Consider the following 27737-nt stretch of genomic DNA (forward strand, 5'->3'; position numbering starts at 1 on the left):
GGGAAGGAAGAAAAGTGACCCCAAGGGTATCCAGTCTTTGGAGTAAGGTGGACACCCCTAACAATGGAGGTTAATAGGACAGCCCCCAAGGACAGACAAACCTTGAAGGGCCCTGGAAAAGTAGGAACATGGTTCAAGGCAGATGTTTTCAGAATTTTGCAAGACCGGTGACATGGGCTTCACCTAAGACCTTGAAGACATGCTGTCTGGCTCCACCCGAGGCCCTCGGAGTCATAACCTGCATTACCAAGATCCCTGAGATGAGTCATTACGTCAACAGAGTTTGAGCTGATAACTATTGGATTCCGAGATACAGAGGTCATTGGTGATCTTGGCGAGTGGTCTGGGTAGAAAAAGGAGCTGACGCTCTTTTGCAGTTGGCTGAAGAGTAGAGGTGGTTAGAAATCAGAGTGCAGCCTGTGTGGAGAAAGCAGCAAAGGAGGGTGTGGGACACTGGTTCGACGACAGGACACTGGCCCAAAGGCTTCTTCTTAAAAAGGGAAAATGCCAGACTTGGGGAGCAGAGAGTGAAGGTCCCATCCAGGAGCTGTTCCCACCTGTGTTCTCAGAGACTGGGGCATTAAGTCAAGGAGAAGGTACAAGAAGTCAGAGGGACAGACTTGACCTGGAAACTGCCTGTGTAGTGTTGGGGCAATGGTAGATGACAGAAAGGGAAAGCTGGGCCCTCCCTAAGATCCAGCCCCTCTCTCCAGGACCCCCAGCTGAGCCTCTGGAGCCCACAAGGCCCCTTCCTACACTCCCGGTCCGCAGGATCCATTCGCCATCTGAGAGGAAACATGAGCGGCAGCCCAGGCCCCCTCGGCCACCTCTGGGGGACCGACCATCCACTCCAGGTGCCAAACCCAACATCTGCGATGGCAACTTCAACACAGTGGCCCTCTTCCGAGGAGAGATGTTTGTGTTTAAGGTACGAATAGTGGATTAGTGCTATCCAGAGTGTCCCTTTCCCCTCCATGGAGCTGGGCAGGCTCCTGCTCCATAACCAGGCTTCTGTGGGGTCTGGATAGGAACTGGTCTAGTGGCCAGGACCCGGAGTCTCTTTCTGGTACTGATAGGTTAATCAACTTGGTTCTACAAGGTGACAAGGAGAGACTAGCACACTGACAGCTTCCAAGGAGCCAATGCTCAGGAAAATGCTGGAGATGGGGTCTGTGACTTTGGACAAGTCACCCACCCTTCTTCAGACCTCAGCTATTCAACTGGGGGAGTCATTCTTCTGGCACAGGATGTGTGAGATTAGAGGCTATGACAATGCAGAGTAGGGGCTGGTCAGGGGTGGCAGAGTCTACAGCTCCTGCCAGGGCGTGAGTGGCGGGACTGGCCAGGCCATATCATGTTCCCTGTCCTGAGCCTGTCATGTGATCTAAGGGCTGGCTAGATCCTTGGGGAAACATGCTAAGATGAGGGTCTTTGGGTAAGGAGCAGCTTTAGAATCAACAGCTGTAGGCAGGAGGATGGAGAAAGACAGTCAAGACAAAGGGAGAAGGTGAGGAGACGCAGACCTGGTGCTAGCTCAGCCCCTTATGGGAAAAGCCAGAGCTAGAATGGCCAGGCCATCAGAGTCATTCCATGTTGGGTGCAAAATGAAACCATGCCACCACAAAAGAGCTGGAAGCTGGAAGCTGCCTGCTGGTACATACACCCCAGTCACTAGGAAGTGCCCTTCATCAAATAGGAGCTGGAAAACAGGTCTCCATGACACTGAGTGGCAGAGGAGAGCTACTGTGCTTTCCTTTGTAAGGTCTCCCCAGCAAGCCTCAGTCACTAAGAATCCGGCCACGAAGGCTAGCCTCGTTCTGCCTCCCACTAAGCGACTGGCTCTAGGCATGTGCCTTGGCCTTCCTGAAGACTCTGTTGTCAGACTGACTTGACAGAGTTGTTCAAGTCAGAATAAAGTATTTTAAAAACTGGACCTGAAAGTGCTTTGTAAGACATTTTTAAAATGCCACCTCAGTGGTTAAGAGTGCTTACTGCTCTTGCAGAGGACCTGGGTTCAGTTCCCGGTACCCACATGGGGGCTTACAAGTGCCTCTAGCCAGTTCCAGAGAATTCAGTGCCCTCTTCTGATGCCTGCAGGCTCATGCACACTCATGATGTACATCCATACACTCAGCCACACACCCATACACATTTTTTTTTAATTCTAGTTTGTACTATCTTCTGAGTCATGTTCCTTCTGCACCTCTAGTACTTCTCTGATCCTCCCAACAAAGTGTTGACAGGCATGTGTGGGTTTTATCATCCTCTTTACCATGCTGGGATTCCCACCAGACCGGGGACCCAGCCCAACTGATACCAATAACTCTCTGCTGCCCTCCCGTGGCCACTCCTGGCTATGGCAGACTTCTTTCGAGCCTTTCCACACCTCTCCCACACCCATCTGCTGTGTGTCTCATAGTCTTGGACAGCAGGAGGCTTAAATAAAGAGTTAGTTACATCCTGTCTTCTTTTAAGAGTTGGAAGCAACAGATGGACAGACTCTATGGGAGGTTGTGAGGCTGAGCCCCAGGGTTGGGGTTGGGTTTGTTGGTCCTGAGCCCTGGGGCTGAGATCACTGAATTCAGAGGTAAAAGCTGCCACCTGCCTCTCTCCTCTCCACTCCCTCCTCCCCTGCACCTCCCCAGGATCGCTGGTTCTGGCGCCTGCGCAATAACCGGGTGCAGGAGGGCTATCCCATGCAGATTGAACAGTTCTGGAAGGGCCTGCCTGCCCGCATAGATGCAGCCTATGAAAGAGCGGATGGAAGATTTGTCTTCTTCAAAGGTAACGTGAGCATTTCCACCCCCCCTTTTTTGAGGCTTCCTTTTCCCTATCTAAACCAGAAGAGGTGTGGTGGGAAACAGACATCCTCCACGGGCTGACACTGGCTCTTGAAGGGTCAGATTTCTGCAGAAAGGAATTATATTATCTGGGAAACTCAAGTCAAGAAAGCACCAAAGTTGATGGGGTAAAAAAATCCCACTCATTTGAAATTCAGGGCAAGACAAGGAAGGCCACCCACACTCCACTACAAGGTCATTCTCTCAGTTCTGTAAGAGCCCAAGCAGGCCAACAGGATAGAGGGAAGAAGAAAGCAAGCTAACATGCCCAGCCTGAGCTAGCTCTGTTCCGAGTAAATTCACATTGGTAACCTTGACTTGACCCAATTTTGAGCAGCCAGGAATCAGGGGAGAGCACAGGCTATGAAGGGGTGGGGCTATATCATCAGAGTTAGATGAGGGTACAGCAGATGAAGGAGTATGAGGATCTGAGACGGCCCTAAGTCAATATGTGAAGAGTGCATAAAGTCCTGAGTGGTGTGCATTGTTTGACATGAGCCAGCCACATCAAGGACCGAGGAACTTGGACCCATGGAAAATTGGTGACTTTCTGCATATGGGTCAGGCTTAGAATTGGCAAAGCCTTGTTGTGGTCTAGCTGTGAATATTTATGAACAGTTGACCAGTGTGTGCAAAAACTAAGTAGCTGCAGCTTCCTTCATCCTGAGACTGCTCCCCTACAGGGGCTTCCACCAAGATTAACTCCTTCCCTGTTCTGAACACTATAAACACGCTGAGGTCCCAGGTTGTTGTGGCAGTAGCTGCTGCTCCATCAGAACACACACCCACCTGACCCCAGCTGTAGGGAGCAGTGGCATGTGATATCACAGAAATGGCTAAGATCACCAAAAATGAAAGAGGGTCTTGTCAAGCAGATAGCCACGTGTGGTGGCCATACCTGTAATCCCAGCCCTTGGAAGGCAGAGGCAGGGGGATTGCTGAAAGTCTGAGACAAATCTGCTCTACATAATAAATTTCAAGCTAGCCAGGGATTTTTTTTTTTTTTTAAAGACTGTCTCAAAAGGTACATCTAAACCAAGATGTGGGACAGAGAGCCCACGTAGCATGGTGCACATTACCCAAAAGCTACAATTGGCCTTTGCTTCCCAGATCTGCTGGGCCAGGGGCTAAAACTTTACATTCTGATTTCATGGATGAAGATGGGTGAGTGGGACTGTGCCAGTCCTGAGCTGCTCCCGTAGGCTGACTCCATACTCCCTTCTTTGTAGGCGACAAGTACTGGGTGTTCAAAGAAGTGACAGTGGAGCCTGGGTACCCCCACAGCTTGGGGGAGCTAGGAAGCTGCCTGCCCCGTGAAGGAATTGACACAGCTCTGCGCTGGGAACCTGTGGGCAAAACCTACTTTTTCAAAGGCGAACGGTACTGGCGCTACAGCGAGGAGCGGCGAGCCACAGACCCTGGCTACCCCAAGCCCATCACCGTGTGGAAGGGCATCCCGCAGGCTCCACAAGGAGCCTTCATCAGCAAGGAAGGATGTATGTAAGGGCCAAGCTGAGGTGGGAATGGGGAGTTAATTTTATGTGATTCTCAAGAGCCAGGCATCTTCTCTGAAGTATCCAGATTTGAGTAATGTAACTTGATAGCAGACAACTGCCCCCAAATAGACCATGTTCACATAGTAAATTAACTTCCAGTGATAGATAGGGGTGGTTCAAAGGTTATTTTTCATGGGGTTTGAAGGCTAGCCTGGCAATCACCATATGCCATCAGGTCTCCCTACCAGATTAGAAGCTTCTCAAAGGAGGCTCAGGCAGAGCAAGCATCCATGACTGTCTACTGACCTACCTGGATAACAGCACTGACACTTGGCCAGAGCTGTGTGGGTTCCCAGACCCCCTCCACTACTCTCTATAGTGGTGGGCAAGTCGTTGAACTTTTCTTATTCTACTATCCATGAAATGGGAATGATCCTAGCACTTACCTTTGGGCTGGGCGATAAAAGATTCATAAGGTAAACTAGGGCGCACTTAGCGTAATGCCCACTACATGGTCCATGCCGTGTAAAAGGTCTGGCTGCCCTCATCATCTTACTAGCATTTCAGTTGGTGTGAAATGGCAGGGTTCAGTCATTAGCTGCGTGCCGATTACTGAGAACCAGCTTGTGGGAGGGGCTCAGGACGGAAGCAATAAATAAGAGCTGTATAGTTCTCAGTCCTGTGACAGAAAATAACCTTGCCACAAAAGCTAAAGAAATAAACAAGGCAGAGGGACACCACTGTTTAGTGACTTTCAAAATGTGATCCTTTACACACGTGGTCTCCCTCTTTGGCAAGCCTCAGAGACAGGTGACGTCAAAGACGTTGACCAATGAAAGTCCTGGGGAGTCAGCCAATGAGGAGCGGCTAAGTGAGCCGCTTGGCTGTCTGACGACTGGCTGGGTTGCCAAGGCTGTTGCTGGGAGTCTTGAGGAAGATGCCCAGGGAGTGATGGGCAGAGCTGCCTTGCCTGCCACCTGCCTCCTTTCCTTCCAGCCTTCAAAGCCACTAAAAGGATCCTAAAGAACTTGTATCTGTGTTGGGGAGTGATATATCCCAAGCCCAGGCCGTCCCCCAAAATCTATAATCGTGGAGCCACGGTGTCTGCTGCTAACAAATGAAATCTTTTTTTTTTTTTTTTGGTTTTTGGTTTTTTTTCGAGACAGGGTTTCTCTGTGTAGTCCTGGCTGTCCTGGAACTCACTCTGTAGACCAGGCTAGTCTCGAACTCAGAAATCTGCCTGCCTCTGCCTCCCGAGTGCTGGGATTAAAGGCATGCGCCACCACTGCCCAGCTAACAAATGAAATCTTATTTCTCAACTCCTCTCAACTCCAGGGGCTTGGGACAAGAAGTAGACTGGGGTCCTAGAGTTATGGAGACTGAGTTGTACAAGTGCTTGTTGATCTGACCCTTATAGGAAGCCTGGGGCACAGTGTGATGGAGCTGTTTCCATGCTAAGGCAGATCCAGCCTGGGCAGTATAAATTAAAGCATTTGCCCGCCCTACTCAAAATCCCGTAGTGGTTTCCCAGCACCTTCGAACTAACAAGCGGGACGGTCCACATCCTGGGAGTCCTTCTTTGTGTTGATTACTGTGCAATCCGTGGAGCAGTGCACTCAATCACCTTGGGCCCAAACAGACCACTCCCCTCCACCTACCATGCCACCTGGAGCTCCTCTCTGGCACAATGTTGCAGGACCCCAGGTCCATGTTAGTCCAGAGCAGGTGCTAGGGGTGTGTCGGAGTGTTGGAGCTAAGTCCTTCCCGTTTCCACAGATTACACCTACTTCTACAAAGGTCGGGACTACTGGAAGTTTGACAACCAGAAACTGAGTGTGGAGCCAGGCTACCCACGCAACATCCTGCGTGACTGGATGGGCTGCAAGCAGAAGGAGGTAGAGCGGCGGAAGGAGCGGAGGTTGCCCCAGGATGATGTGGACATCATGGTGACCATCGATGACGTGCCAGGCTCTGTGAATGCTGTGGCTGTGGTTGTCCCCTGCACACTGTCCCTCTGCCTCCTGGTGCTGCTCTACACTATCTTCCAGTTCAAGAACAAGGCGGGCCCTCAGCCCGTCACCTACTATAAGCGGCCAGTCCAGGAGTGGGTATGAGCAGCCCAGAGCCCTCTCTGTCTACCCGGTCTGGCCAGCCAGGCCCTTCCTCACCAGGGTCTGAGGGGCAGCTCTAGCCACTGCCCACCGGGGCCAGCAGGGCCCTAGGCCAGGTTCATGTGTAGCTGAAGTGGTGGGTGCACTGGTCTAGGCTGAGTGTGGGGCAGGGAGTGATGGTGGCTATGCCCCAGGTTGGGTAGCTGGCACCCAGCTGCCAGCCTTCTGTCCTGGGTAGACCTCTCTCTACTCAAGGGAATAGGCCAGGCCCTGTCAGGAGGCAAGGATCATGCCAGGAGGTGCCCCCGAGGTCACTGCATCCTGTGGTGTCTGCAAGATACCACAGCTCCAGTCCTGGCTGGGACCCAGCCCTCTGAGGCAAGCCAGAACTAGCCCTCACCCCCACCCCAAGATGCCACCAATCCCAGTCCCCTCTGCCAACACCTGCTGGTCAGATGTCCCCTCACCCCTACCCTACTATCCTCCAAGGCTGCAGTGCCCCTGATGCCAACACAGTGGGCAAAAGCCTGGGTTTCCCCTGCTAGCTAATAGCAGATTCCTCAGGAAACCTGCTCCACCTGTCAGGTCTCCTCTGAGACTCAGAATTTATGGTCACATGCTGCAGGCAAGGCTGTGGCCCAGCTGGATCTCACAAGGACCCAGCTGTCATGTCGTGAATATTTAAAATGTCCTGTCACTACTGTTTAAAGTCCCATTTTGCAAAGGCTACTTGAGGCTTTAGGTCAGCTAGAGGTGACTGTCTTGGTGATGAGGCCAGTGTGGTGGCCCTTCCCCAGGCACTAAGGACCACGGTGCTGCAAAGGCCACTCGGGCACCCTGATACTAGCAGTCATCCTGTCCAGGAGGCTCAACAGCTGGGTCAGGAGCTGGCCCTGGTCCTGGCTGCGGATCCAAGTTTGTGACCACTCTCTACTCCCCTTCATTAATGTCCCCTGCCCTGCTCCAGCCTGCCCTTTGTGGCCAGGGGGCTCAGCCTAACTATAGGTTAAAGAGAGATGATTCTAGAGTCACCCTTGTCATGGCCTCAAAGTAAGGGACCAAGACAGCCTTTTAAGTGCTCCATCTGCATCCCCATTTTCCCTGAGGCAACTCAACTTTGGCCTGGAGGCGGTGTTTGTGCTCCAATCTTGACCCTGGCAGCCCAGCTCACTGGGCCATCTTCCTGCATCTCTCTTAGGAAAAGGGTACTCCCAGCTGGTAGCAGCCCCAGGCTTTGGGGCTTCTTCCCCTCACTCCCCACCCCAACCGACCTTTTTGTTGTTTTAACCTGAGGCCCTTCACATCTCACAGGAGTTCCTAAGTCTTGGCTTGACTTGCTCCAAAACCACTGGGTGCAGTGTTGTTCAATGGCTCTCTGCCAAGCCCAACAGTGGTATGAGGCGGCCATCAGGGTGCTAGTGGGTCACAGATACCAACTCTGACCTCTGAGCCTGCATGGGCCTTGCCCCTGCCCTGTGGTCTCTGGGATTTGGGTCAGCTCACCCTGTAGCACAGACAGGGATTCTCGCTGCCCTGGGAGTGGTTGAGTAAAATCTCTTGTCCCAGAAGCACCTATGTGGGCCCACTGTGTCCCATCTCACCATTGTGTTCTTTCTCATTTTGGCCAAGGGCAGGCTCCCTGGGGCAGGCGGGGAACAACTGCAGAGACTTAGTGATTCATAGGTTTGTACAGTGTTTTATACTTTGCAAAGCACTTTATTAGTTCACACCTGTCCACTCACATGGAAATCCCCGGAGGCTCTGAGAGGCTGAGGGTAAAAATCATCTTACCCTCAGATGAAGCACAAGGTCTTATTTGCCCCTGCCGGGTCTGTGTCCCCATCTGTGGGCCCTTCCAGGGCCTGAGATAAATGTCTCTTCTAGTCCTCTCTTCTGGGCCTCCCTCCCCCAATTCCCTGGTCCCTCTCCTCAGGTTGGTGCTCTCACTTCTTGAAAGCTCTAGGCCCCGCAGGCTCTCTGCTGGCTCCTGGCATTCCAAGGCCAGTTAGAGAAAGAGCAGGGAATGGAGGCAGGCAGCCCAGGCTGCAGATGTGCGGGATGCAGGGCCGGGCCCAGAGAGGGCTCAGCCTTGAGGCTTCCAATCTTGGATTCTTCTGCCTGCGGTCATCTGTTTGTCCATCAGCCCAGGTCAGAGCAGTTAAGAGGGGCAAAGCACTGGAGCCCTCAGAGCTCAGCTTCCTTTCAGCCTGGGTGACATCACAGCATCTCAGTGTCGGTCACATTTTAAACTGATCAGCCTTTGTACAATGTTTTTTAAACCATTTCTAAATAAAACAGAAATACAGTGTCTTTTCCCTGGGGTGTGGGAACAAAGATCAGGGCATATGTGTGCCCTCAAGAAGCTTCGGGGGGAAAAAGGGGTGACTGGGGAATGCAATTCTGCAGTTGACTCATGCATCTAACCAGCAATCAATGCCCCCCTCCCCCTGGAACCTCAGGAGTATGGGAGGGTCACTGTGGCAAGGAGTGGAGACAGGGCACATGGGGCCATGGCCTGGGACATCTGCAGCAGCTCAGTTCTAGCGAGGGAGAAACCAGAATTCAACAGCATCCTGATCCTGCCAGGAGGCCTCATCTGGTTCTTCTGCTTCAGGAAATCTGCCCAAGGGCAGAGCTGAAAAGGGGCTTGGGAATGAGCTGGTTTAGGGGCTGTCGAGGTAGGGAACAAATCTGAAGTTGAGGTGCAATTCTGAGGTGGCCCTGTGGGACTTTCATTCTCCATGATCTTTCTTGAATCTCTGCCCAGAGGGAGCAAGACAGGAAATGACAGGGTGAGGAGATAAAAGCCAGGCTCAGGAGGGCATGAAGGCCAGAAGTGGCCAGGTTAGTACCAGGACGTGCAGGCGATTAGAAAGCGCACGTCGTCCAGAGGCCCCCATGGGCCAGGTTCGGGCTGAGGCTGCTGCGGACCCTGTGGCGCTGGAGGCTGGGGCTGCGCGGGCTCCGGGCCATCCTGGCCACCACTCAGGAGAGCGCCCATGGTCTGTAACAGAATCCCATTTGGTACCATGCCAGCGCAGGTGACACCCCACCCACAGCCACCCTTTACCCTAGCCCTCACCTCAGGAAGTGAAAACGGGTCCGCCGCGGAAGCCGTCTGGCCTGGGAGGAGCAGCGAGGAGCAGCGTTATGACGCAGCCAAGACAGAGGAAAGCCTACGCACATCAGGGGCGGGGCCAGCGAGCAAGGGAGAGGTTGGGCCACCGGCCAACCACGCCTAGGGCCCAAGGCTCCGCTCCACTTACAGCGCGGCCCTGCTGGCGCCACAGGAGGCCGCCTGGCCTCCCAAGGAAGATACCCCATCTTCCTCAAGATCAGGCAGGACCAGAATGCACTGCAACTGAGTGCCTATGGCCTCACAAAGGCCCAGGCAGGAAGAAGAGCTAGGTTTCTTATTGAGGCTAGGGAAGGCTGAGAGGCAGGAGCTGGTTTGAACTGGAACCCCAGAGGCCAGTACTACTTCCTCTTGTTCATCTCTTTTCTTTTTTTGAGGGGAGGAATCTCATGTATCCCTAGCTGTCTGAGAACTCGATGTGTACTGAGGCTGACTTTGAACTAGAGATCCACTCTGCCTCTGGGATTACAGGTGTGTTCCACCATACCCTGCAGGTCTCCCATCTTCTTGAGGGAAACCACATGTCAATCCCACCCAACTTCCCCACAACCCGGGAACAGCTATAGGAGGTGTTGAAAGCTGAGGCTCCCACAAACAGCACACTGAGGATGGTGGGAGGCAGTCCTTTAATGGGCGGGGCACAAGGTAGCAGAACTTTCATCCAAGAGCCACAAGAACTGAAGCCAGCAGGACATGGCAGGCTTTTCAGTAACAATAGTCAAGAGATGGCACAGGTGAAGGGTTGGGCAATCAACAATTCAGCTCTGGTGAGCTCTGCCATGCCCCACTACTAGCATCTGGTACAGACTAGCTCAGGCATGGAAAATGAGCCAAAGTCCAGAGGCAGGAGCCCACACGACAGCATGGCAGGTGACTCATGTGAGGCTGCAGAGAGAAAAGTATATTATCAGTAGCTGTTTTACAAGGTACATGTGGCCCCACCCTAGACCTGTTCTAGTTCAGTCACTGAAAAGCTACACTTGGAACCCCACCTGTCCCCAAGGTTCCAGATTGACTGTATCCTATATAAAATCTAGCCTAAAACTCCCTATGTTTGAGAAGTAAAATCAATTCTTTCCTCTTTCATGTGGGCTACCCGTCTCCAATTTGTTCAGTTCCTGGTCATAAACTCGAGCCTCAGATGTAAGAGATGGGAGCAAGGAAAAGTCAGTGAAGACAGGATGTGCTCAGACCAAAGCCTCTCAGAGGTCAGAGGCCAAAACTTTGGCTCCTTTTCCAGGACTCTCTATTACTGATACAAAGTCACAAATACTAGACTGGAAAACAGATGTGCTCTGTTGAAGGATAAGGGAATCACTCGTATTGGAGGTGGTAACCACTGCCTAATAATGAAACTCAAGTGCTTACTGTGTATGCAGCATTAGAGGCTGATGTCAGCTGCTTTTCTCAGTTGCTTCTTCAATTTATTTTTGGAGACAGGGTCTCTCACTGAACCTGGAGCCCACCATCTCTGCTAGATTGGCAGCCAGTGAGCCCAAGTTATGGACATGTGCCACCAAGCTCAGCTTTTCCCTAGTGTGGGAATCTGAGCTCATTAGTCCTTACTGCTCGTACAACAAGCGTTTTACCCACTAGACCGTCTCTCATATCAATCTGCTATCTTCATCATAAAGACCATGGACACCTCAAAGCATGTCCAAAACCTAAGGGAAACAGTCCTCCCTTCTTTTCCAATACCCTTGTCTGTTGTCTAGCAGCACAGACAAAGCCTACCAGGAACACAGTGACCAGTGACTAGACTAGCAGCTCTGCTTAACTTTAATAGTTTCTAAAATTCACAACAGTTTCCTCTAGTTTGATAGGCATCAATTGTTAGGTTATAGAAATCTCAGTTGTTACCAGGAAGACTCTGTTCTTTAATTAAATGATCGACACTGTCTCCTACAAAATTCCAAGTTCTAAAAGGACAGGGGATGCTCTCATCATCACGTTAATACTGTCTGGCACATAAAATGCTGTTGAACAACTTCTCAGACTGGGGTGTAGCCCTACAGGACAGCATTTGCCTACGGTGCAAAAACTCTCAATTGTTCACCAGCTCTAACAGCAAAGTTAGTCAGTGTGAGTACCAAAATGTCCTCATCAGAACGAGTAGCTTATTTAAAAACATAGGCACACAGCCAGCTGTGGTGGCACACACCTCTAGCTTCATCACAACCAGGCTGGGTCACATGATACTACCATTGTTTAAAGAACCAGAGTTGGATTATCATTTCCACCTATAGTAGGAACCTCCAATTACACTAAGAATCTACATAAACAGGCCACCCAACATCCACTAAAGCTCAAAAGCTCAGGCTAACGGTCCAAACTTCCTGATATGGGAACTTAAAGCTCTCAGCACTCTGGGAAAACTTTTATCCTTCACATACTCAGTATTTTCTCTGTCTGTGTGAGGTTCTTCCTCACTCTTTTCGAGTATTTAAACACCTTCTTGTCTCCTGAAACAGACTAAATGTCACTCAAGAAACTTCTATAATCCCAGGAAATGTCTCACCAGCTTCACAAGCTGCCCATATGGGGACAATTAAGTAAGGAACTATTTGTTTCTCCTTTAACAGCTAAAAGGCATATGTAGCAACTGCATCGTCCATGTCCACTGTGAACCCTCAGAGGCAGGCAGGATATACCACACTGCCCGATTTTGGCATCAGTGCAAACAAGTGCAACAGGACGAGGGACAGTTCCATGGAAAGCAGAGCATCTGTCACTGGGCACGTCTCTACTTCTGAGTTTCTATCCTTACAGAGGTATCTGTGTTAGTCGGACACGGCCTGCCTTAAGAAAGGTCCCCAGCAGGATGAGAGAAAGAAGGCCAAACTACACAGCCATCTTCTCCTGCTGCTACTCCAGGTCAGAATAAGAAGTCTTGGTCCAACTGCCCAAGGAATGAGAGTGAGCAACCATGCCCAGCTTGGTTGGCTTTTTAATCCACAAAAGTCTAGATCATTGGTTCTCAACCTTCCTAATGCTGTGACCCTTTAATACAGTTCCCCAGGTTGTGGTGACCCCCAACCATAATAATATTTTTGTCATTACTTCAAAATTGTAATTTTGGTACTGTTATGAATTATAATGTAAATATCTGATATGTGAAAGATTGAGAACTGCAGATCTATACCATGATTTCACTACAAAACTCACCTACAACTTGTTTAAGAGTATCACAGCAATCTGGGGTCTCCTCAGTGATTAAGGAGCCTTCCTTCCCACCTTCCCTAGCCAACAGTTCTTTTCTATGTCAGGTCTTCGGCACTAGCTAGAGACAGTAGACACATAGGCGAATACAAACTGTAAAACACGGTCAGTGACCAAGTGAGACGGGTCACAGAAACAGCCTGCCCATGAGCAAAAGCCGATGTCCGTGTCTCTCAGTCAGTGTGCATACTCACTCTAAACCTCCCAGTACAAAGACAAAGACAGTATGACTCCTGTTCAAAGACCCATCATCTTCAGTTCCCCTCAAAGGCAAAAGTGAGCCAGGCATGGTGTGCACGCCTTTTATCCTAGCACCCAGGAGGCAGAGGCAGGAGGATCTCTGAGTTTGAGGCCAGCCTGGTCTACAGAGGGAGTTCTAGGACAGCCAGGGCTACACAGAAACCCTGTCTGGAAAAATAAACAAAAAAGGGGCAACATTACCTGTCAATGAGGGAATCCCGCATGCTGGTGGCAATGGTGCTAGGCTTGGCTTCATTTAGCTTGAAGACGCTCTCCACCACTGACAGCTCTGTGCTGGTCGTGTCCAGACCACAGAAAGCACACCAGTCATTGACTACCATCCCAGCAGCAATCACCTCACTCCCTCGGTTCACAGTGCCTGCCTGAAGAGAAGTATCATGGTACCAAAAGCAAGTTCTCTTACCTTCTCCAGTGAGGACTCTTCCCAAGTCTGTTCCATGTCTCAAGGACCCAGTCCCAAACTAGGGAAGGTAATGACCCAGACTCCCAAAAGGTGACAAAAGGGACGGACTCTATAGATAGGGTTCAGATGGCAGAAATGCTTACCACAAGGGGGACTTGAAGAAGGGAAGACAATTCATCCTGGTCCTCTATTGAAGTTTTAGGATGCACCAGACCTCCTTGATTACTGAAGACACAGTAGCTTCCTACTAACACCTGGTCAGCAATTGTTTGTCTGAAGACTTCCACCTTGAGCACATCAGCCAGGATTTCTTCTGTCTCCTGATGACAAAAGGAATTGTGCCCAGGATCCAGAACATGAAGGCCAAAAATCCAGGTATCTCTGAGCATCAACCACCCAGACTTGGTTCCTTGAGTCCCTTTTAACCACAAATCTGCACATGGAAAACTCACTGAGCCAAGACATAGTATGGCTAAGAGTCTGGGCCCAGCCTGGAGTCACTAAAACCAGGCAAGCCCTGAAAAACATGAGTCTTGGCTTCAGGTCACCCTTTTCACTAACACATACCCTAGTACAACTGTCAACCATCACACCCCAGGACTGAGTAGGCCAATCTCTCCAAATCTGAAGGATTACTGCCCTTCCCTACAGACTAAGCCTTACTATTCCCATGAAAGGAAAACCTGGAGTGCCCAAGGAAAAACACAAGTGAAACCCCTAATTCCAGACTTAGGGTGATAATGGCCAACCACTGGCAAGGCTAGTCCTGTAACTTCCAGACCAAGCTGCCACCTCACCCTGTCCAAGTCTGGGTGGACTAAGGCCACATAGTCATTGCAGGTGGTAACATTGCCAAGGGCGGAGAGCCGCTCCTCCACCCGCCGTATCTGCACAGAATCCGGAAGGCTGTTGCGGATGTGCTGCAGCTCCTGGTCGGTGGTGTTGTTAGGCACCAGCAGCCCATGCCTGTTCCCTGAAGAGAACAAAATTGCACAGTGGGATAAAAAATAAACCATGAGTATAGGAAAGACTTTCTAGGGACCTCCCATTCTAGCCCAATTAGCTTCCTAGGAGAGCTCTAAGGGAAAACCATAGCCCTTCAACTACAGATCCATATATGAACCGGTGTCGCCTAAGCAGGCCTCAGATGGCCAGAAATCTATCCTAATACCACCCACCTCATTATTACCAACTAGGGATATCGGGAGCTCAGGACGGGCATTAGTAATACATTTTGCTAACACTACACACCTACCTAAATAGCTAAAAAAATTTCAAAGACCATCAATATCAAGTGTTAGCAATAATACATGGAGCCACTCTATGCTCTGACAGGAATATACAATGGCCATCCACTTAGGATATTACTGGTAGCATCTACTACACTAAATGGTCACATATCCTGTGACTATTCCACTCTACTCACAGGTATTATATATCCAACAGTAATATGTACATATGTTTATATTTATACAGTAGTACTAGTTAGTATTAAGACACCAAACTGTTGTCTAAATACTCATTATCATAAGAATGGTATTTTTAGCCGGGCACATGCCTTTAATCTCAGCACTTGGGAGGCGGAGGCAGGCAAATTTCTGAGTTCGAGGCCAGCCTGGTCTACAGAGTGAGTTCTAGGACAGCCAGAGATACACAGAGAAACCCTATCTCGAAAAGCCAAACCAAACCAAAAAAAAAAAAAAAACAAACCCAAGCAAACAAAGACCAGGCTAAGATCTCCCTTGTCCTGTCAAAATCCGTTTCATATCCTAGAACACAGTTAAAAGACCAAGATGTTTTATTATTAAAGATTAACAATAAGAAACCATGTAGAGTCACCACCCATGCTTAATGCTTAAAAAAAAAAAATGTTTTTAGGTAAATACATAAAAGCCTCAACCAAGAAACAAAGAGTGTAGCAATGGACACAGTGCCAGGTTAAAGGAAGGCCTGCTTAGGCACAATGGCGCACACTACTGACGCCCAAACCTTGCGGCTAAGGCCGGGGAAGTGGGGATGAAAGGAAAAGTCGGAGGCCATCAACAGTACTTTGAGGTCAAACTGTCAAGGATGACACCCGAGTTGTACTTAGAGATTGTAAGAATTAAATGTAGCTGAACAGAATGACCTGGGACCTTAGTTATTTCCTGAGGGAGAAGCTGATGCTCAAAAACAAGAAGCAACCTGTCCATATTCAGGGGCAGGAGAGAGATTCAAATCCTCCTCCGCCCTTAGGTGTGGGACTTAGGTAGTCACTAAGTTCTGAGCCACAGCCCGTTTTTCAGTATCACTGTGAAGGAAAAACGAGACCAAGAATGATAGCACTTAATGCTATTTTGCTACGACTATTCTCAAGTCTTTGCGAGACAATGTTCCTGATCTGCATTTAGAGTCCCGCCCACCCCTGACAGATTCCAGAGTCCACCGACACCCGAAAGCCTGGGAATCCCCGGTCACTAGGGGTAATTAATGACTCATAGTGCTTCGATTTGTCCCTCGGCGTTTTCCATCCACCTTACCCACACACATGCGCCCGATGATTCGGCAGCCGGCGATGGATGCGTGCACCACTGGAATGGTATCGGAGAGCTCGCCCTCGAACACACTGTAGAAACATGGATTCGCTGGTTACTGGGGTTGTTCACTCTTTCAGATCTCTCGCTCACGGCCTCCCTTTCCTTCCCGCCGCTTCAGGACCAATAGCTCTCGTCTCACCTGTAGAAGTTCTCTGATCCTCCGATGGCCACCAGGCAGTAGGTGTTAGTGAGTTTGGCAAAACAACCGACCTCACAGTTGTTCTCGAAAGACGCTCGGACCGCCATGAAAGAAGCCTGGGGGCTGCACGACTGCGGGTTCTGGGCCGACAGATCCACTCAGGAGCCGGGTCAACCAGCCTCGCCTCCAACCCCGCCCTCTCGGACCCTCAGATCCCGGGTCGCGCCGACAGGACCCCTCCTGGCTCTCTTGCTCCAAATCTTCCCGCCCTGCGGCCCGGAACTGACCTTTGCCGCCTACAATCCCACCAGCTCACCAAACGACTCTAATCTCTACACGCTGCAACAACTTCTCCCGTAACTAGCTTTCCGTTTCCGCCTCCTCCCAGGCCCGCTTCCGGGAGCTCGCGGGAGCCGAGCCGAGCTGGTGGCCACTCTAGCCCCACCCTTTGGGAGGACTCGATGGTTACTAGGTTACTTAAGATTTGGTTTGACTCCTCCAAACCCCGCCTCTTGCACGTTTTCTAGCTTTAGGTTGCTGGTTTCGACTCTTATTGGGTCTTTTTAGAAGGAATAATCAATCAAATCTGAGGCTGGGCAAATGAGGAGGAGGAACCGGTGCTGTCTGGCTGAAGATGGGTTGATGACGGATTTATTTACCCAGTAAGGACAGAAAAGGATAGGTTTGAGAAAGGGGATGATCCCAGCCGGGCCACGCGGACGGAAATGCGAATCTGGAACAGTGGCGAGAATCAAGGGCTGAGGATTGAAATTTGGGGTAGAGATCACCCAAGAGAGTGTTCTATAAGGAAAAACGAGACCAGGATAAAGTGGTTGGAGGAGGCATGGCGAGAAACATAGGAAACAGGCTGAAGAAGATAATGGAGCCGGGGAAATGTGTGAAGCTGGGTGTTAGGGAGAGATTGGAGGAGAAGGGGTTCTAGGGTGGGCAAAGATCTGAGAGCTGACTCGCTTCCTTGATGTGTTCTCACGCGGTTTATCACCCCCTCAGCAGCCACCGTCTACCCTGGGGATGGTGGTGTGGCCCGTTTTCATAAACAGAATAAACTTGGCTCACTAAGTGTAGAATACACAAAAGCCCCCAGGGTGTCTCAGAATGCCACCGTGAAAGTGGAAGAAGCGGAGAATCCCTTACTGCAGACCCTCCCTATGCCATTCATTCTTCTCCAAGGAACCCTATTAATCTGAAAGGGGTCTGAATGGTTCCCTTTCCCCAGCCCCATCATGTAGTCCCATAACTTAGAACACATCAGATTGCTATGGGGTCTAACCATAACTACCTTTATTGATTCGTACCACGCACAGACTCAGGCAGGTGCTAAGTTCAGGAGAAAGGGAGAAAGGCCCATGACCAGCTGCAGCCTGAGCTTCAAGAGACATTCAGCAAGGTGGCCTGTGTGTTTGTATCTTAAATGTTCAACTTCATGCTCTCCTTATCTTCTCTGCTTCACCCCAGATCTGCTCACTGAGCCCCCCCCCCCCAACCCTCCTCTGGCTTACTCTACCAAGAACTCTTAACTCTCTTCCACCTGGCTCTTCCCTGTTCTTCAAGACCAGCCTCAAAGTCAGCCTCTCTCTGGTAAACTTTCCTGATTGCACTACCATCTCCATGACCCTCTGTCCCTAGTACACTTTTCAATTGATACAGCTCTGTCTTGTCCTCAGTGGGTTGTGTATTTAAACTGCAGCCCTCAGGATCTGCATCTGGGTAACCTTTCAGCTCTGTGGCATGTTCAGGGCAAGGTTGTGAGCAGAGCTTGGTGCAAGCAGAGTTAGAATGAGAGTCATAGGTGTATTTATGGTTTCTGAATCGCGAGGGGATTCTGCTGTGTCCCCTAGAAGCTTGAATTTTCTGTGGCCATTCATTTAGGCAGACAAGATTGATTATGTACCTGCAACGGAAGTTCTATTTGAGTTAATCACAGAGAGCTCTGCGTCCTCTATGCGTCTATGGGTGCACCACTCACTGTTCTGTGTGTTCTGTATGGGTATCTGGAGCATCTTTGTAGTGTCCATGTTTTATGTACATAGAAACACAGAAGCTGCAGATACTATGTGTTGTGTCTGTGCAAACAGAATACAGATTTAGAGCCAGAGGACAATGGACTGGCAGAGTTCCATACCCTGTCACTTAATTGGATCTTCCTCCAAGTTAACCATCCAAGCTCTGGACTTCATTCTTATAAAATGGGAAGAATATCTTCTATTCCCTTTGGCCTCTCCAACAGAAGCAAGATGACAAAGGGAACATCATCCTTTGGAAGGCATCACACTAAGACACACACCTTGGCACTGCCTCTGTGTCTCTAAGGTCTGCCATCTTCAGAAGTTGACCTGTGGCAAACTCGGCTGTCCTACCAAGTACAAGAGGAAGTCTAACTGGAGCACCAAGGCTAAGAGACCAAACACGACTGGGACTGGGCAATGAGGAACCTAAATTTATCTATCGCAGATTCAGACTCGGATTCTGTGATGGAGCAACGCCCAAGAGGGCAGCTGCTGCAGCAGTCTGTTCATCTTGAGGATTTTCTATCAGTCATAAAATAAACGTTCTGGTTTCAAAAGCTTTTGACAAATGGGAAGAATACTACTTAATAGATCTGTACACCAACAAGAGGTCTATCTGGAGAAGATGGAGAGTGACAATAACTGGTGTGAAGTGTCCAACCCCAATGACATACAGAAAACACTTAGTAACTCTGGTGTGTGTGGTGTGTGTGTGTAAGTCTTGAGACCAGGGAGTATCTGCCTGGGCTCCTAGACGCCTCCCTTCTTTATGCAGCACCCCAGCTTCATGCTCTCACACTCCAGTCTTGAACCTGAGCATGCCGACTCTGGATGGAGGGAGGATCTGTCCCTGCATGGAGCAGGGCTAGGACTCAAAGCGACTTCGGAGCTGCTTGAATTTAGACTTGTTGTATTTAGTGATGAGGTCCAGTTTGCTGTGGCCCAAAGTCAGCCGTTTCTCAGGTGCAAACAGGTCATTGCTACTACCATTTTGATGGCCACTTATGGGAGCTCCTGGGATGCCCGGCTCAGGTTTCTGCCTGGCACCCTGTAGTTGATGATACTTGGTGATAAGGTCCAGTTTGCTGTGGCCCAGGGTTAGTCGCTTCTCATCTGCAGAGCCTACTCCAGTCATGCGAACTGGGCTTGGTTCTGGGGGACAGTTGGGTCCAGGTCCCTCACTCCTGAATGGGCCAAACTTGGTAATGAGGTCCAATTGACTGTGACCCAGGGTCGGCCGTCGGTCATCTAAACTAGGCTTGCCAGGCCTGGGTGAAGAATGGGCATCAGGGGGTATGTTAGAGGCCTGGGGCTTGGGGTTTTGTGGCAGGAGGTCCAGTTGGCCATGGTTTAGGGACAGCTTCCTGTCCTCTAGATTCAGCTCACAAGGTCTGGGGGAACCTGACTCAGGAGCACCTTGACCCTGGGACAAGAGATCCAGCTGGCTGTAACTGTGACTCAGGGATAATCTCCTATCATCTAGCGCCTGCTCCCCATGCTGAAGGGAACCTGGAATGGGGGTAACTCTAGAGTTGGGGCCTCCTGCTTCTCCTGCTTTAGGGAAGGGGGTGAGGCGATCCAGGTGGTCATGGCTTTGACTCAGGGATACTTTCTTCTCTTCCACTGTCTCCAGAGCTGTGCCAGGAGGTACCCAACGGCCTCGTGGAAGGCTAGAGTCTTGACTCACTGGGAGCCCGTTCTCTGGAAGCCGGGACAGTGCTGGGACCCCCCTAGTAAAGTGGAGGAGAGGGCGGGAACTTGGGAGCAGAGGTGACCCCACTGCCAGGTTCAGGGGACTGGTACTGCTGTGGTTGAGGGCAGGTGAGGACTGGGACCACGGGGACGCCCCCAGCTTGCTTAGGTTGGCCCTATAGGGTCCAGAAGGAGAGATATGGTTAGGATCTGAAAGTTGACGGTACAGGGATGGCTGGCCACCAGCTTCATGGTGGGCAGGACCTGGAGATGAGGACCCCATACCCATGTCACCGCGGCCACCACCTCCGGGTAGAGCGAGATAGGAAGAACGGGCCAGAAGAGGTGAGTGCTTGATGCTGCTGAGGCTGTTACTAGAGGGTGAGGAGCCTGTAGCACTTGGAATTCCAGGTCCAAAGGCCAGAGTCACAGGGGGAGGACGAGGTACCTGGGAAATCAGTGGATCCTCATTGCCACAGAAGCCCTCCACAGGCTGTGACTCTGCATACAGGCATCGGAACTCGCGATCAAAGTCTTCCACAATGTGGCCCCTCAGTTGCAGCACCATGCTGGTGTGGGCCTGGCTGCAAAGCCAAGTGAAGCTGGGGTGGGGGTTGGGGAGGGGAGAGGGGCAGAGTTAGGAAGGAGACAAAGCATGGAGTCCAAGGCTCCACCAGAGTCATAAAGGATGAGGATGTCCGAAGCCCTTCTATTTCCCGTGTGCAGCGGTTACTTTCTGTGCCCAGGCGGTAAGCACAGTGGGCTCCCACCTAGCTCTTGCCCTGCATGGTGCCTTAGCGCACAGCAGGTGCTTCTTTTGAAGGGATGGATAGAAGAGCTGCCCTTTCTAGATCAGGGCCCAGCCCCAGGCCCCTCCCCCTCTGACCTGCTCACCTGTAACTGCCTGCCACCACCTGTTCACAGTCAATGATGACAAACTTCTCCAGGGCCTGGCCGGTGAATCGGCGACCTGCCTTGCTGCAGTACGTGTCTCCACACGTGCTCCGCACACGCATATTCTGGGCCAAGAGTACAGGGAGTTTGGTGGGAGGGTGGCCTTGGGACAATGGAGCTCAGGGCTGGAGAGATGGCTCAGTAGTTAAGAGCACTCTTTCAGAGGACCTGAGTTCTAGTCCCAAGTCTTTCTGTGGGGCGGCTCCTAGTTCCCTATGACACCAGGGCATTCTGACACCTCTGGCCTGCATGAGCACCACATACATGTAGCCATAATTTAAAATAATAAAAATAAATTAAAAAAAAAAAAAGAAATAAAAAAATGGCAGTCAGGCCATGTCTGTGACCCAAAGGGTGTCCAGTCCCTCTTGCCCTCCTAAATCCCCCCTCTTCCCATGTTTGTAGCTCTCGGCCCATACTGACCACCAGGTGGCCCCCGTTGAGGTCCATCTTATAACACATCTCCAGAAAGTACTTCAGGTGCTCTTGAGCCAGAAGGAGGTAGACGGGGACTCCACGTCGGCTGGAGGCCTCCATCAGGTCACACAGAAGCTCCATGTCAGTGAAAACATCCATCACCACAGCCACCACCTGAAAGAGGAAGGGGAAATTCAGCCCCAGGAAAAGTATGGAGTTGAAAGCCAGGATCCAATGCAATACTAGAATCAGATTCTAATATATGTATACGTATACATATACATACATATACATATACGTACACCTATACCTATATCTATAGATAGATCTATATCCATAGTCTCATTCTATAACCCAGCAATCCAAGCTGGCCTTGAGCTCACTCTGTCTCAGCCCCTGATTATCGGGATTTCAGGCATGGGCCACTGTGCCGGCCTTCGCCTAGCATTCTTAGCCTGGCCACAGGAAGAACTGATTGTCTTAACCCAGTTGCTTGAAAGTCTTTGAGAAATTTTTCTATTCTTTCTTTTTAAAAAAGATTTGTTTATTATGTCCACAGCATTCTGCCTGCATGTATGCCTATAGGCCAGAAGAGGATAGCAGATCTCATTACAGATGGTTACGAGCCACTATGTGGTTGCTGGGAACTGAACTCCGGACCTCTGGAAGAGCAGTGTTCTTTACCTCTGAGTCATCTCTCCAGCCCTTGAGGGATGTCTATGGACGGTGTCTGGTAACAAATCCTCAAAGCTGCCTAGAGATCAACTGTGTGGTAAAGCTCAGCACTTTAGAGAATCAGAGAAGGCGGGAGTCAGAAGCAGACCCCAGTTTCTAGGCTGCTTCTCTATATTCCTCATTGGCACCAGCTTTGCTCTGGCCTAGGGGAGCTTCTGTGAGGCTCTCATACAAGGAAAAAAGCTGCAATCCAGTCCCAGGGATTTCCATGTCTTTTGCCAAACCTTGCTTTTGAAGCTGCAGAGGTCTGGTATGACAGCTTCTCTTCTCAACCTCCCACTGCATGCACTAAGTGCTGCCAAGCTGCCCACTCAGCCGAGGGCTGAGGCTTGTGCCCCCATCTACAGGGTATTTCTCATGTCCTCAGCTGTCCCTTCTTCCCATTGTGTGTCTACTGTGACTCTTTTGTCCTATGAAGGGCTTTGGGAGCAGGAGGGACAGAGACCACCATTGGAGCTTGGAGCCAAAAGGAAGTGGGTTCGAATGCATAATCCTCCACTTCCTAGAAGTAGAGTCTTGCACTTAGCTAGGGAGGGAGCCTCAGCTTCCTGGTCTGCTCAATGGGATGCATCCCATAGTTACAAGGGATAAAAGCCGCTGGACACACAGCAGGAGCTCAATTAACCATGCCTTTCCCCCTTCCTGCTGCCTCCTTAACAAATGGAGAACACTGGGGATAAGGAAGAAAATACTTCCAAGGCCACTCTGGGGATGAGTGGAGGCCCGGCCCAGGAGCCTGACTCTTAGCCCAGGGGCAGAAAGGTCTAATTGGTGGTGAGCAGACTGGGCACTGGGGATGCTCCAGTAAGAAGCACAGGTCTGGCCAGTGTGGGAGGAGCAGGAACGGATGAAAGATCAAAGGGGTACAAGGATGACAAAAGCAACATACTCGCTAATTACCCCACTCAGTGGCAATCATACTCAGTCCACATGTGCCTAGGGCACAGGCAAGCTTGCTAGCGAGGCCTTGGCGGTGCTGGTGTGATCCTGGCTTTTCAGCTCTGCAGCAGGAGTCTGTTCCTATCTCAAATCCTGCCAGGGGGTTTTCATGTCTAGTCCCTCATCTGGGTAGGAGCCGGGGCTCCCCCAGAGAACCTGTACTGTCATGAGGCTGGAGGCTTCCCAGGTGGGACAACCCCTTCCTAATGTCCCAAACCCAGCAGCTTCCACTCTACAGTCCTTCTTCACGACGAAATAAAAACATAGTCCATGCCAAAACCCATGTACCAGTGCCCTCAGCCTTGCTTCAGACCCCACTGCTGACGCAGTACAGAGCTTGGTATGCAGCTGGGGCTAAGGTGAGCTGTGCCCTGGTCAGAGCCAGAGACTTTTCTCCTTCCAAGACCCAGACAGCCTCTCTAGGCAAGTTGCCTCTAGACCCTCTCTGGCTTCAGCTTCTTCCTTTGTAAGTCAAGGTTGTAGCTCAGATGTTCATCATAGTTGAGTTCTTAGTCTGGGCTCGGGGGGAGAGGAATCATAAGGCTTTCTGAGGGCCAGAGAGGTACTTCAGTGGTTAAGAACAGCACTGGCTTCTCTTCCAGAGGCCCTAGGTTTGATTCTCAGCACACATGAATCCCATTTGCAGCTGAGGAGCTGAGGTGCGGAGAGAGGCAGGGCTGAACCTGAAAGTCATACAGCCTAGAATGACAGACCTGAGAGCCGAAGCAGCCCTGTCCAGCCTGGACACATGATTTATTGACTTCCAAGATCTCTAAGGTCACAAAGGTCCCAAGTGCAGGATCACCTGGACTCTCAACTCTGTAGCTCACAACAGTCTGTAATTCTAGTTCCAGGGAATTAGATGCCCTCTTCTGGCCTCCACTGACATAAGGCATGTGCGTGCAAGGCAGGGAAAACACTCAAGAGCATAAAATAAAAATAAATCTTAAAAAAAATTTTTTTTGATGCTCTAATGAAGGCTCCCTCCCAAGAAAGATAAGGTAAGGGCCCTTTCTAGTGTAATTCCACATGCACTTCCGGGGTGACGTTCCAGAGCCCTGTGCCATGCTCTATGCTGAGCTAATGTTCATGAATGCCAAAGGGTACCAAGGAAAATACAGCACCTGCCCATCCTCTACACGCTGGGAACCTAACAGACGGCAGAGACTCTAGATCCAATTCTCAGTTTATGTGTGTCTCAAACTGGTTTCCCCACCCCTGCCCCAACCCAGCCCCCGCCCTGGTGAGCCCACATCTATGAAATGAATGATGAGGCGAGGCCCTTACCGTTTGGGCCTGACTGAAGAGGAATCGCAGCAGGTCCTTGATGCTCTTGCCCTTGTCCCTTTGAAAATGAACCACTGCCTGAGTGGGGCTGAAACCTGTGGCCTGTGGCACTTCGGGCCAGCCCAGGTCCAGGTCTGGGGGATCTAAGTCAGAAGCCATGGGAAAGTAGGTGCCTGAGGTAACTTCAGAGAGCATGCTGACGCGGTCTTGGCCTAAGGTCTCTGACCCCTGAGCCTCGCTGAACTCGGGAACCCCACGCACATGGCTGATCATGTAGTCCACGTCCAGGGCACTCAGGAAGGGCAGCTCCCGCTCTTCAGAGATGACCTGAAGGTAGGCAGCCTCGCCCCGTTCCAGGAGGGCGTCTGTCGCCAGTCTTGCAGCTTCGCTGTGCTGGAGCACCAGAGGTGAGCTCTCCCTCCACCAAGGCCGCTTCAGCTCCTCCACCCGGCTCCGCAGAGGTCCTGCCATGCCCTGGGCCCCGGCAGGCACTATTCGGCTAAATGTGTGCATCCACCTAGAGCCCAACCCACCTGAGGCTCCATTGCTCATACCTGGGTTGGCTGCTATAAGGAAGAAGATACTGCCACCAGCTTGGCAACCCTGCATGTGCGGCAGGGCCCCCAAACTGTTGCCACCCTAAGTCTAAACCATGCTCCTCCCCATTGCCCCTGGCCTTGGGAACCTGTTGGGTCAGTCCCACCCGTCTGTTGTTGGGACACGCCTGCTCAGGGAAGTGGCAGTGCCAGGCCCTTCGTGTATGCTGCTGGCTCTTCTCCAGCCTTCCTTGTACTCCAGGGGAATACAACCACAGGCCTGCAACCCTGACCTTCAGCAACCTGCAGAGGTTAGGTTACACACACACACACACACACACACACACACACACACACACACACGTTGGGGACTGGGGGATGTTCAGAGACACACACATCCACACACATGCAGACCATGGTAGATGAATGTCTCAAGGTACACAGGCAGATCTGCTAACACACTGACAACTGACCGGCATGCACAGGTCCACACATGCATTTGGATCAAACACATGTAAATGAATCCAACACCAACATAGAGACTGGCCATAAGCCTCAAACATACCATGTAGGTAGAGCGTATGCCTTGGTCCATAGACATGTAAGACCTACAGTGAGAGCAGAAAAGCATAAGAAATGTCAGGAACATCAACACTGTGTATCTCCTACCTGGACCCAGCATGGTTCTCTCTACCACCATAACCAAGGTGTTCACAGCATCCTCAGTTCATCCTCCAAAGACCTGGATTAGGAATCCTCACTCTGACCCCCAAGACTGGCCAGAAACTTGAAATGCATGTCTTCCATGCCCTACCCAAGCTGAATGTGTCAGAAGTTCTGAGACTCTGGGAAAGCCTGAACCCTTTTTTTTTTTTTTTTTTTTTTTTTTTTTTGGTCTATTTTATTAATAAGAATTTTAATTGGAATATATTCATTGTACATGATATTAGGTTTTGTAAAGACATCTTTCATTTAAATTGGAGTATCCCTGTTTTGTTGAGATGGGGTCTTGGGGCTGGAGAGTTGGCTCCGAGGTTAAGAGCACTTGTTACTCTTGCAGCAGACCTGAGTTCCCAGTGCTCACGTGGTGGCTCACAACCATCTGTAACCCAGTTTCAGGAGCTCTAATGCCCTCTTACGAGCTCTGTGGGAACCAGGCATGAGCGCGCACACACACATACACATATGTTGGCAAAACACATTTTAAAAAGGGACAGAGTCTCATATAGCCCAGGCTAACCTGGATGTCACAATGTAGCCCAGGATGACCATAGAGTTCTGGTCTTCCTGCCTCCACCTCCCAGTGCTGGGATTACAGTATGCATTACCACTCCCAGTGTCTGCAGTGCTGAGAGTCTAACCCAGGGCTTTGTTAGATGAACACACTACTCACATCAGCAGCTAGGTTCCAAACTTGACTTTTCAGCCAGTGCTGTAACGACTGTGCTCGTGCACCGGGTGATGGGCTAAGGCGGACAGCTGCATCTCCAGAACACTGAGCTCCGAGGATGCTCTCAGTCTAGTCAGAGCCAGGCTCCCCTCCACTGGGGCAGACAGCAGACAGACACACAGCAAGGTCAGAAGGAAAACAGAGCAGGTGTCTGCCTCAGGATTTATGGGCCTGTCCTCTGAGGACAGACGGACAGCAGTTTTGCTCCAAAGAAGGGGTCATCCGTGGGCAATTGCACATGGTAGCAGAATGGGGGGTAGAGGGAGTAGACTAGTTACCACCCTCCCACAGAGGAGTGAGATCTAATGAGGGTGTTCAGGAATCAGGAACTCCTAAGGCTTTATGTTATAGACTGTCCAGTATGACTGCATTTAGTTTTTTTTTGGTGTCTGGTCAGGTCTAAAACACAGGCTCTTCTGAAAGAGATCTCAGGGTAGAGAGGGGTGGATGGAAAGGGTAGGTAGGAGATGGGACAGAGAGGTGAGGGGCCCCAGGGAATTGGGCCCCATTGACTAAGACCTGAAATGATTCCATTTCATATCAGGCACAGGAGCAGAAACCAGAGCCAGGGTCCTCTGAGGGGCCCTTCCCTGAGGGGTTGGTAGGCTATTAAAGTGGTAAGATGCCAGGTAAACAAAGTCAGACTGTGGGAGGGTGATGAGCTGTGGGTGCAGCAAGAGTAGCAGAGCCCTCATTAGGACCTCCTTATCTTTAGATTTGTTTGAGGGGAGAATCAGGGCTCCCAGAGGCAGGCAGGCTCCTGCGATGTCCACTGTGTTTATCTTGGCAACATAATTCTTAGTGCCGTGTCTTGTTTACTACCTTTTAAATGTATTTGTCTGCTTGTTTATTGTGTGTGTGCATGCATGTGTACTCCGTTGACCATTCATGAAGGCCAGAGGACAACTTTCAGGAGCCAGATCTTGCCTTCTACTATGTAGATCCTGGGAACTGAACTCAGGTTATCAGGTTTGGTGGCAGACACCTTTGCCTGCTGAGCCATCTCACTGGCCCCATGTTTACTACTTTTTTGTTTGGTTGTTTTTAGGTTTTTTTTGGGTATCCCTGACTGTCCTGGAACTTGCTCTGTAGACCATGCAGGCCTTCGAACTCAGAGATTTACCTGCCTCTGCCTCCTGAGCGCTGGGATCAAAGTGTGCACTGCCACCACCCAGCCTGTCTACTATTTTTAATTATGGTAAAAATGCACATGGAATTTACCGATGCCATCAGTGGGACTTCAGTGGCATTAAGTACACCCACCACTACATCTGCCTCAGACCTCACCATCTCGAAAACCCAACACTCCATCCACAGAACAGCATTTCCATTTCTCCCTTTCCATAGTTTGCTCTCTTTTTGGTCCCTATAAACTGCCTCAGGGACCTCTTTTAGGGGAATCATGGCGCGTGCATTTGTCTTTGTGTGAACAGCTCCATTCACTTAGCACAATGCCTTCATTTCATCCCTGTGGGAGCATCCCTGCAAAACAACATGAGACTAGAAACTCTGCTCAGTG

At 50.6% G+C, this 27737-nt stretch overlaps 4 protein-coding genes and 1 pseudogene across 4 annotated transcripts in view; 2 read left to right on the forward strand and 3 right to left on the reverse strand.

The window, feature by feature from the left end:
* The window catches only part of Mmp24 (matrix metallopeptidase 24), a 45276-nt gene extending 35824 nt beyond the window's left edge, over nucleotides 1-9452 (forward strand). The window contains exons 6-9 of the mRNA XM_034495352.2: nucleotides 714-928; nucleotides 2646-2784; nucleotides 4070-4336; nucleotides 6113-9452. Of these exons, the coding sequence (XP_034351243.1) occupies nucleotides 714-928; nucleotides 2646-2784; nucleotides 4070-4336; nucleotides 6113-6450 (959 nt within the window). The 3' untranslated portion in view covers nucleotides 6451-9452. The remainder of the gene's footprint in view (nucleotides 1-713; nucleotides 929-2645; nucleotides 2785-4069; nucleotides 4337-6112) is intronic.
* Mmp24os (MMP24 opposite strand) lies at nucleotides 8143-9667 on the reverse strand. Its single transcript, XM_034495353.2, has 2 exons — nucleotides 9530-9667; nucleotides 8143-9451 (listed from the first exon to the last, which is right to left on the reverse strand). The coding sequence occupies exon 2, from the start codon at nucleotides 9446-9448 to the stop codon at nucleotides 9293-9295; it is 156 nt and encodes a 51-aa protein (XP_034351244.1). The 5' UTR covers nucleotides 9449-9451; nucleotides 9530-9667; the 3' UTR covers nucleotides 8143-9292.
* A 525-nt stretch (nucleotides 9668-10192) lies between these two features.
* Nucleotides 10193-16562, reverse strand: Eif6 (eukaryotic translation initiation factor 6). The gene is made up of 6 exons (XM_034494552.2): nucleotides 16182-16562; nucleotides 15986-16071; nucleotides 14264-14439; nucleotides 13610-13786; nucleotides 13244-13425; nucleotides 10193-10468 (listed from the first exon to the last, which is right to left on the reverse strand). Exons 1-6 carry the CDS (start codon nucleotides 16286-16288, stop codon nucleotides 10459-10461), a joined length of 738 nt encoding a protein of 245 aa, XP_034350443.1. The 5' UTR covers nucleotides 16289-16562; the 3' UTR covers nucleotides 10193-10458.
* Nucleotides 16563-18388: 1826 nt separating this feature from the next.
* On the forward strand, nucleotides 18389-18723 carry LOC143441480 (large ribosomal subunit protein eL37-like; annotated as a pseudogene).
* Nucleotides 18724-18771: 48 nt separating this feature from the next.
* Fam83c (family with sequence similarity 83 member C) lies at nucleotides 18772-24885 on the reverse strand. The gene is made up of 4 exons (XM_034494553.2): nucleotides 24233-24885; nucleotides 21278-21445; nucleotides 20795-20919; nucleotides 18772-20502 (listed from the first exon to the last, which is right to left on the reverse strand). The coding sequence occupies exons 1-4, from the start codon at nucleotides 24839-24841 to the stop codon at nucleotides 19074-19076; spliced, it is 2331 nt and encodes a 776-aa protein (XP_034350444.2). The 5' UTR covers nucleotides 24842-24885; the 3' UTR covers nucleotides 18772-19073.
* Nucleotides 24886-27737: the final 2852 nt, after the last annotated feature.

This window comes from Arvicanthis niloticus, chromosome 2 (assembly GCF_011762505.2).
Source record: "Arvicanthis niloticus isolate mArvNil1 chromosome 2, mArvNil1.pat.X, whole genome shotgun sequence".
In the NCBI taxonomy this organism is placed as follows: Eukaryota; Metazoa; Chordata; class Mammalia; order Rodentia; family Muridae; genus Arvicanthis; species Arvicanthis niloticus.